The sequence below is a fragment of the Octopus bimaculoides genome, chromosome 4, assembly GCF_001194135.2.
Source record: "Octopus bimaculoides isolate UCB-OBI-ISO-001 chromosome 4, ASM119413v2, whole genome shotgun sequence".
Classification (NCBI taxonomy): domain Eukaryota; kingdom Metazoa; phylum Mollusca; class Cephalopoda; order Octopoda; family Octopodidae; genus Octopus; species Octopus bimaculoides.
This window is the reverse complement of record NC_068984.1, coordinates 26,541,454-26,552,288: the sequence shown is the minus strand read 5'-3', so window position 1 is coordinate 26,552,288 and position 10,835 is coordinate 26,541,454. Positions and strand designations below refer to the sequence as shown.

The following is a 10,835-nucleotide window of genomic DNA, read 5'->3' as shown; positions in this document are numbered from 1 at the left end:
ATATATATATATATATATATATATATATATATATATATATATATATATATATATATATATATATATATATATATATACATACATATACACACGCACACATACATACACACGTGTGTGTACAGTGATTGTTGCCAACATTCCTCATTGGAAAAGGTTTATGACCTGCTAGGGTTGACCTTCCTTTTTCAATCTCCCAGCGTTCGATAAATTAAGCACCAGTTGACTAATAAAGTCGAACTAATCGACTGTAGCCCCATCCCACAAATGCGAAACCTTATAACTTTGGTATTGCTTTTCGAAACAGGGGCTTGACAGAAACAGTAAGGAAAATAAAACACCATGTAGTTTGGTCCGCCTCTTCTTTTCTACGTCGATAAAAATAATTAGCAGTTATATAATCGTTATCATAATTGTTATTATATAACACAATTGTATCAGTTTAATGAATAAATGCATTTTTTTTTCTTTTTTCTTTCTGGATCTTTGTAATTAAAAGTTTTAGTATGAACGAAATCTTGGCAGAAATGGATAGTTCCGTGTAGAAACGATTTGCTGCACTTAGTTATGTCCCTTTAATGAAATCGTGTTGACGTCGGCTTTGTCTTTACTTATTCCGTGGGGGTGGCGTTAGCGGAGGTTGATAAAATAAAGTACTGTACCAGTCATGTACTGAGGGATAGATATAATCGCTTATACCCATTATATTCATGCGCCTATGTGAGAGAAATCAGTTTTAATGTCTATGAAAAAAAATAAAATAAAATACAACCGCAACAAATGTATTAGTTTTTTTTTCTTTAATTGTTTTATTTATATTTCTTTAATTTTTGTTTGTTTTCATTCCTACACAGCTTCACGTTTTCCTTGCTATCTCCCAACTTCTTCCACTCCTTTCTCTGCTTTCCCCATCTCCCCCCACTACTTCTGCTGTCTTTCTTGCAACTCGTTGCCTTACACTTCCACCAACCAACCAACCCACCTACACAATTTTCTTGTTAGACTTCTTTTTTTTTTTTTCTCTCTCTTTTCTCCTGCTTTGCTGAGTTTACCCTCATAACACTTCTGGTGCGACCAGCTGTTGTGTCAGGCGTTTCCGATGTAGCTCTCCTGAAGCCATTATAAACCATCTTAGTTTGACAACATTACAGTGTCGTTGTCCTTCGTGAGTTTTATTTATTTTATGTATTTATTCCATCCAAATTCATCGAGGTTCTTTAAAGTTTGATATCGTTTAACGATATTCTGAGTGTATGTGCGTTTAAAGGCGCACAACATACATTGATATATATATATATATAAATATATATAAATATATATATCATAACCGCCAGCTTAACACATACGGTATGCACGTACATAACCGCACACGCAAACATTGTTAAGTGAGAGTAAATATGCAAGAAAACTGAACGTAAAACATGGAAAAACTTAAAAATAACGATGGGGCAGGTTTGTTGAGACAAGCAGCAATCATAAGTCATTCTGTGTTGCGACTTGACTATTATTAATTCTTCACGTCCATTCTCTTACATATTTTTGTCCCATCAAATTCACTTTCTCGTTACTTTTCTCTTACACACTCACACACACACACACAATTGAAAAGACAAAAACAAATAGCAATCACTTTTCATTCGCTTTACTTACCAACTACCTCTTCCTCCCCATTATTATTACTACTACTACCACCACCACCACCACCACCCAGTTCTTATTTAGATTGTTTTTCTTCATTAAGTTTGTCTTATTTCGTTTCCTTAAAAATACTTTTTTTTTTCCAAAACTTTGTAAACAACTTTTACTGCCAACCGATTCCTCCTCCACCTCTCTCTGTTTTCTCTTTCTTTCTTTCCATCTCTTCTAGCTTTCTTCTTTTCATTCTCTCTTTTTATTTATGTCAGAGTTTATTTCTAGCATTTCAGCATAGAAAACAAACTATATATATACATATACACACACACACACACACACACACACACACACACACACACACACACACGTTTGTGTGTATGTAAACATCTAAAAGCCAAGTAAGTCTGCACACAGTCGCAGTAAATTCAACCGCACATACTAACAAGAAGACCGAAACTAAAGAAAAAAAAAACTGGTAGGAGTACATTCGGATCAGATTCCACCAGAGTAGTGCTTTTGAGTAATTTTAATTACTTCTAGTGCACTGCTTTCTAGCTGTTAGCCTGTGTATCTATCCATCTATCTATCATCCTCTTCTCCCTCTCTCCCTTTTAGTTCTTGCTCTCAGTAAAATGGACCGCCGAGATCACATGGATACCGGAGGTTCACTACAAACATGTAACCCAAACACAGGAAACCCCGGCTCGGACTATGGTAGCATGGCTATGCGTTATTTGTCACGGCCGTCACCTCGGACTTACGATTGTATGCAAGTAGGGGGTATGACTGCTGGGGCGTTAGGGTATTCTTCTTACCCGACAGATTTTGGGTTAGTGCAATCAGCTGCATATTTAAGGAATGTGTTCAATGCAACAAACAATTCATTTCTAGCTCCACCTCCGCACACCAACGCAGGTGGGGTTGGATCACTAGTGGACATACCCGACGGATATTGCGGGGTTAATGTAGCGGCTAAAGAAAATGCCACGAATCAACACCTCCATCCGGCTTACATGGGAGGACACAACACACACAGTTCAGGTCTACCTACAATGGTGAAACATGATTACTATTCTGCACTCCAAGATGTAAATACATATGGAGGACGCTTACCTGCTTCCCCCGGATCTAACCATTCTTCCAGAGAAGGTAGCCCCAACACAGACGGATATTGCAACACGGATAACGATAAAGGTAAGTAGCTGGTTACAAGCAATCGAAATCATTGATAACCATTTTTTTCTCCCCAAGTTGTCTCTCATGCGCACATACACATATATACAATGTTTGAAACGGAGATTTAGCTGCTATTTCAAAACGTTGACTGTCTTAAATATCGAACAAAAACGCAATGTTTTTTTATAGATGCTTTATTTTTAAAGTGTTCCTACTGTGACAAACCCGTCTTTGTTGACATAGTTACAGATTAAGGCACATCCACTTCATTACGGGACATTATTTTCTTGTAACTTTTTTAAATAATGCATATTTTTGCATGCGCAACGGTATCACCAAATTTGTTTCTATTTCAAAAACTTTGTTTCGGAACTTAAACTCCAAGACACTTTAACATGTTTATATGCATAAATACGTATATACTTCTACATATGCATGTACGTTTAACATGCATTTGTGTGTGTGTGTGTGTAAGTATGCATGACATGTACATGTTTGACTAAAACGTGCGTGTATGCATGCATAACATGAGTGTTTGCATGTGAAACACGTGTGTGTGTGAATAACACGTGCGTATGTACGTAATGTATGAATAACACGTGAGTAAATATGAATGTGTAGCAAAGTAACTAGATAGATAAGGTACTTAGGGTACCGGGTGTTTCAATTTGGTTTCTGAGTGTTCTGAACCTCTTTGTATCTAGGGGTAGTAGCAGTAATCTTCTTGAAGGTATTCGCCTTCAGTTCATTCAATAGGACATCTGATCATAAATTTATTTTAATTTTGCCATAAGAGAACGTCAGAACTATAATCATAACTATTATAAAGTAACTGAAAATAAAGACTGTTTTCGAATTAACAAGAGAGGTTTTGATAGTAAAACTAAATTAATAATATACACACACACGCATATAAAGCATTAAGGGAATCTGTGACCAAGAAAGGCAATCATACATTCAATTGATGCTACATCAACGGATCACCGGTAGGTTTTTAATAAGTTATTAAGGTTGTTCCAGTAAACAATATTCGGCATGGAATATGAATTTCTGAACCAAATTTTCCCGCGAGACAACCCTAATGACCAAGTTCACCCCCAGATGTTTTAAATTTCGAGTTATTAGTCACATCAACTAGTATTGTTGCATTCAGCTTCTCATGGGACAACCACAACATCAATTCTTAGTTCTTTTTCTTCGTTCGTTTATAAGAAAAATATGAAAGAGAAAAATGTCTGTTACGTTTATTCCTTTATAAATTTAAGTTTTCAAAGCTTTGAAATGTAAAGTGAAAAATAATTCATAAAAATTAGGTGCAAGCATAGTAGTGTGGTTTCGGGCAAGTGTCTTGTACAATAATCTTTGGCCGAGTAATACTATGTGAGTGAATTTAATAGACACAAAATGAGCAGAAGATATACATACAGACACGTATATGTGTGCGTGTGTTCCACACCGATTGACAATCGGTGTTGGTTTGTTTACACCCCGTAACTTAGCGTCTCCGGCAAAAGAAACCGCTAGAATTAGTTCCAGTCTTAAAAAATTAAGTATTAGGGCGGTGCCCCTGCATGGCCGCAGTCCAATAACTAACTATTTTGCTGTACGAAATGTAGGTGTCACGTCCAACCCATGCCAGCATGGACAACGGACGTTAAATGATGATTGTAGTACCTGTTCGTGCCAATCTATGACTATAGATACATAAATATAAGTTTATTTACATTCAAGACTTTTGGATTTCTTGAAGTAAATATTTTAAGAAAACAAAACAATATCAAATAAGTATATTTGTAAATATGATACAAGATAACAATTACGAAAAATCCAAAAAGCATTTTATGTTGCATTTAAATTTACCAAAATGATATGTATGAATGTATACATGCCACACATGAAAAAATAACAGTCAGAGCCAATATTTGATTGAGAGTCCCACTCTTCTTGAATAGTACCCTTTATTAGTTTATACTTTTTCGAACCTTTATTGAAAATACCACAACTATTTGTCGTTTCTATAAGTTCTGATAGCATATTTAATACTGGGACTATTTTGTGTCACAAGTATTAAATCGGAAGTATTCAATAAAATTCTATTTAGAATGACCTGGTGCATTCTACAAGGGTTAAGGCAGCCAGCGGCCCACAGAACGTTTTAAATAGTACACCTGATAAAAAAAATTACCTTGAATTTTTCTAATAGTACGGCTCACCTCAGGATGAGCCTTGACAAAAGATTACCGAGGCCTGTTTTAATGATTGAAAAAATATATATATATATTATGAGAATATCTGCTAAATTATTAAAAACTTAAAAACAAAAACAAATAATAATAATAAATCGAATCTCTTTATAGTTACTTCTTCATGACATTTAAAATTTTTTAATTAAAACTATCTGACTGAGAAAACTTTACAGCTGAAAGGTGTTATTTAGTAAAAGCGTATTATAACTGTCCAGCGAGATTAATGTATTTTAACAAGTTAGGATTTCTGGTTTCTCTAACATACTCATAATTTAGGACGACTGAAATGTTATAGATCAATTGTATTATTCCAAAACCTTTGAATGAGACTGACTTTAGCTAAGTCACCAATTACAAGAATTCCCAGATTGCAAATATTAGAAATCTTCAACAATTTCAATTCCATTCAAGAAGTTTTTGGTATAAAAATTTTCTAATAGCGATCATTTTCGTGTAACCAAATTCAACAGCACCCATTGAGCCTTTATAAGCACATCCACAATAGCTCAAAATTAAAATTTTAAACAAGCTGACTTTCTAGTAACAGAAAAAGTATAATATTACATCAGTTACATAATTTTAAATTAGAAAAAAAAATGAATAACATTTTGCAAGTCATTTATTTATATAAATTAGAAAAAGATATAAATGATTTTGCCATAGGCCAATACATTAAACTGTGGCTGACTTAATACATCCAGCAGTAATTATCTACCATGTGTCGGTGTTACAGTGTATTTCAACATCACACAATCACATACAGAAATAACACGTGCACACACATACGCTTGCAGAGAATACCGTAGGAATTTCATCTCCGTCCCCACTATACATACAAATGCGCGCAATCAATTACAATATAAAATGTTTTACAAACACTGTATCACCGGCTTATACACAGCGTCAACGAGAGTGCCTGTAAGTGGTCATTCGACCAGCTAGAAATAACAACTAAATCTCCCTCAAATCACATCTTACCGTCTTAGAAAAAGACATGACAATGTCGTACTGAGCTTCAATTTCATAGGAAAAAAAATGCATTGGTCACAGCTTAAATACCTTTAATCATAAATATCTTTAAAGAACATAAGGATCCTATACACAATATCTATGTCCCTCACGCATATATGTTTCATAAACACACACGCACATAGAATTGCCATACATACACTCACATGACAAGGGTCATTTCCTCTGCTTTTGTCTCTCACACATTTACACACACACAAACAAAAGTCTCAGTCTCTTTCCTCCTCTCCCCTCTCTCCCGCTTGCACAAAATCTTCAACACCTTTTCACAGATAATTTACATGTACAAATCAATTAATAGTACACAACATAGATACAAAGATGTCACTCTCGGTCCTCATTCAAAATGAGGACCGGTAACCCGGACCTGTAAAGAATCCAGATTAGTTAACAACAATAAAGTGTCGTTACTAAATAAAGTTTCTAAAGTGATTACACTATCTCATTTAGGGAGAGACGGAAGGGGACAGGCTTATAGTCAGAATAATTGATCTGGTACTTAGTTTAACAATCCCCCAAAAAGAAATGAAGGCAAAGTCTTACATCAGCGGGATTTCAACTCCGAATACAAGACATTTTTGTCCATTGCTCTACCGATTTTGTCAATCCGCTAAAAGCCATGTTTCACATTAACACAGGCCCAGATATTTCCAGAGAAAGTCCATAATCGACTGAATCGATCTCTGGTATATAATATATATTACCGAACCCCGTATCTCTTTCCTCACACAAGATTCCATGTATATCTCTACAGTTAATTTGTAAATTGACTTTATTATGATAGAACCTCGTCCACCTATCTTGTGACAGTTAAAAATCCTGCCGAGGTCTCATCTTTGCCTTTCATCAATCCGAGGCCGATAAAACAAACTACTAATCATGAGTTCTCTTCCCCACAAAATCATTATTAAAAGTGGTAAGCTGGCGGAATCGTCAGAGCACCGAAAACAAATGTCCTATGACCTTTAACTTCCGAGTTCAAATCCTGCCAAGGTTATACTTTTCTATATTTTTGAGATGATATTCGCACCAGCCTTCATCAGAAATTCTGGTGGAATTTCGAACTCAACCCTTTATTTGATTAATGGGGTACTCTGTTCTCATTCTTAAGGTATTCTTTTTTTTTGCTGATGTTATTTTTTCTGTTCATAAAGAGTTGGGTTCGAAATCCCACCAGAACACTTGATGAAGGCTGGAGAGTACATCTGCCGAAACGTTGTAGTAACAACAAACAAGGTGTACTGCCAAGGTTAACTTTTGAGTGTTGATGAAATAAAGATATACTCAAAATACTAAATTTGCCTTTCATCCTTCTAGTGTTGAGAAAATGAAATACCAGTCAAGTACTGAGCTCGATAAAATCAACTGTTCCCTTCGCCGAAATTCTTGGCTTTGTGCCTATGTTGAAAACAAATCTTAACCCTACCACATCGTGTTACCGCTATAGCGGGAATAGGTTAAATGTCATCTCTGCTGGATTCCCGGTAAAGTGGTAACGAACAACAGACGTAGCCGATTCTGTCCATTAGGTCGCCTCTTGAGCTGTATACAGAAGTGTTTACTTTTTGGCCCAAGAGCCCGAGTGGAGGATAAAGTTAGACACAGGGGTCAAGATCTGAGAAGTTAATCTGGGCTTTTACAGATATTAAAAAAAAATACCTTCAACGTGTTGAACAAACAAAAGTTCTCTATCCAAGACAAATGTGTTTCCCCAACCCTGAAATTGAGAGAACCGTAATGTATGCCGTTTGAAAGGTATCTATATAAAATTTCATTAAAAGATATCCATTTTCCTCAAAGTTATGGGGAAAAAATCGGATCTTGTGAATTTTCCGAAAGTCCTCTCCCCACACCCTCGGAAAAGATTTTCCCCACAAATTTCTTTATAATCATAATCTATGTCGTTTGAAAGGCATTTATATAAAATTTCATTTAAAAAAAAAAACGTTTTCCAAAAAGTTAGGGAAAAACTCGGATCTTGTGAATTTTCCGAAAGTCCTCTCCTCACTCCACCCCCGTTGCTTTGCGCGTTTTTGTTTCATACACATTTTTTTTTTTTTTTACACCGGTTGCACTATTTTTTAACCCATTGACAATGAAGTCCTGAATATATTGCCTGAGAATAAGAGGGGACGGTCATGATTGGAAGCTTCGCCTATAGGTCTATTTGGTAAGAGCAAAGGTATACCTAAAAACCCACAATTGTATCAAACTGAGACGAAGTAGCATTTTTTATCACGATGAATGTATGCTTTCTACAAAGAAACTTTTAATTAAACAAGCTTCCTGAGAGACCGTTCTCATCTTTCTCTTAGAAGACATTAATTAAACAAGCTTCATAAGCAAGAGGCGAGATTTAGAAAATTAAATTATCTATTCCAACCAGATATATATCTACTGTTAATATTATGATGTCAGCTTATTTCTATCATGATTCCATAAAGTTATGGCATAATAAACTGGAATAAACTAATCGTTCGAATGTGACAACTCTGACTTCAATTTTCCGAAATATTGAACAGAATTACGAATTAAATTTCGGGCCTTGTGCCTAGAGTAGAAAATATTATTTATCTGGACACATTCAATGATATATTAGCGTTATTTTACACAAACATGCATCAACTGACAATATATAATTGAATTTATGGCGACCAGTTGTTAGTTTAAATAAATAATTATATATTTTAGTATGTATTTTTTCCGTTTGTGAAAGAACGTGTGTATATGTGTACACATCCACTAGTTGATCGTGCCTTTTCGATCTTCATTCAAAAGGCAAGAGATGTGTGTGTGTGTGTGTGTGTGTGTGTAACTGAATTTCTTCATCTTTACATATGGGTTGAAGGATAAAGTTGTATTATAAGATAGTCAGTCATAAAGATGAGACCATATTCTACTCTAGGCACAAGACCCGAAATTTGGGGGGAGGGGGCCCAGTCGATTAGATCGACTCCAGTACGCAACTGGTACTTAATTTATCGACCCCGAAAGGATGAAAGGCAAAGTCGTCCTCAGAACGTAAAGACAGACCAAATACCGCTAAACATTTCGCCCGGCGTGCTAACGTTTCTTATTTCTTTATTGCACACAAGGGGCTAAACATAGAGGGGACAAATAAGGACAGACAAAGGGATTAAGTTCATTACATCGACCCCAGTGTGTAACTAGTACTTAATTTATCGACCCCGAAAGGATGAAAGGCAAAGTCGACCTCGGCGGAATTTGAACTCAGAACGTAACAGCAGACGAAATACCGCTAAGCATTTCGCCCGGCGTGCTAACGTTTCTGCCAGCTCACCGCCTTTCTTCTGACCATGTTCACAGGATAAATTGAGTTTGGAACTAACGAAAGCATCCAAACATTCATCAATTTTATATGCTCATAGTATTTACAGATATGTTACACACCATTCTCTTCCATATCAGTGAATCCGCTGATAAGCAAGTACTTTTGTCACAGTAACAGAGCGACGTTGGTAACAAGATACGAGACATGGCTCATATGGTTCGTTATCTTATCGAACCTATCATCCATACCGTACTTCTTCAAATATAAAAATGAAAGGATATGTGAATATACAAATTATCAATCCTGAATAATTCAGGGTACATGTAAAAAGTATTTCTAGTTTATTATAAAATTCAACAATTGCCATCCAACATATTCAAGTCAATTTTGATATGACTCTATTTTCATCGATATAATTGTTAGTATTTTGTAAGATGTTATATTATTGATGCCATTGATTGTACTTTTAAGCAAGGCACATAACTCTGGTTGACACATTCTATTTGGCAGGTGGCATTCCAATGTTCACAGTAAGGACATCAATTTGATTCTAATTTTCAAAATTGATCCAGTTCATACTAAAATGTAAAAGAAAAATGCCTAAATATTTTATATCTGCTTAAATGTTATATTTAAATCTATATACTCGTGTCCTAGCAGAGCCTCAGCCAAATTGCTCGAAATAAGAATAAAAGAATATATAAAATATATGATATAATGATCCAAGTTGGATTAATTTTATAAATGGGAAAAAAAGAACCCGATACATACTTAAAAGAATATTATAAATTAGCTATGAAACTACATCTGACTCAATGGTCTAGAATGTCGTGTCAAAGTATCGTCCAAGTAGGCTTTTAGAGATCGGTCTGGTGTTGACTGAAAGAAGCCACCTAATGGAAAAGGGCTTAATGATGCATCTTATACAGTAATACTACAGGCAATTTGTGTGTTTCATGTGGACATTTATAAAGACAGAAACTTGTGAAGCTATAGTATTTACGGTATTCATCATCAGTAATTAGATCCTTAAACGACCATGAAGGAGCAGCTTTGTGATTAGAAGCCTTTAAACCATCTCTGTAGTACAGTTCTATGTTTGTCCCTTCTATGTTTAGCCCCCTGTGGGCAATAAAGAAATATATATATATTTAAGAGATGAGGAATTATGTACATTACTTACATTTGATGGATATTTGTCCTCGTCTTGTTTGTTGTTAACACAACGTTTCGGCTGATATACCTTCCAGCCTTCATCAGGTGTCTTGGAGAAATTTCGAATTAACCAATACGCCATATGCCCACGAAAATAGTGGTTAAGAGTGCGGGCTACTAACCCCAAGATTCCGAGTTCGATTCCAGGCAGTGACCTGCATAATAATAATAATAATAATAATAATAATAATAATAATAATAACACCGAAAAATACTTTAGGAATTAGAACCCAGGATCGAAATTT

At 35.4% G+C, this 10,835-nt stretch overlaps 1 protein-coding gene across 1 annotated transcript in view; it reads left to right on the top strand.

Moving 5' to 3' along the window:
• The first annotated feature begins 1,018 nt into the window (after positions 1-1,018).
• LOC106875957 (homeobox protein MOX-1) overlaps positions 1,019-10,835 on the top strand; it is an 89,512-nt gene continuing 79,695 nt past the window's right edge. The window contains exon 1 of the mRNA XM_014924298.2: positions 1,019-2,826. Within this exon, the coding sequence (XP_014779784.1) occupies positions 2,265-2,826 (562 nt within the window). The 5' untranslated portion in view covers positions 1,019-2,264. The remainder of the gene's footprint in view (positions 2,827-10,835) is intronic.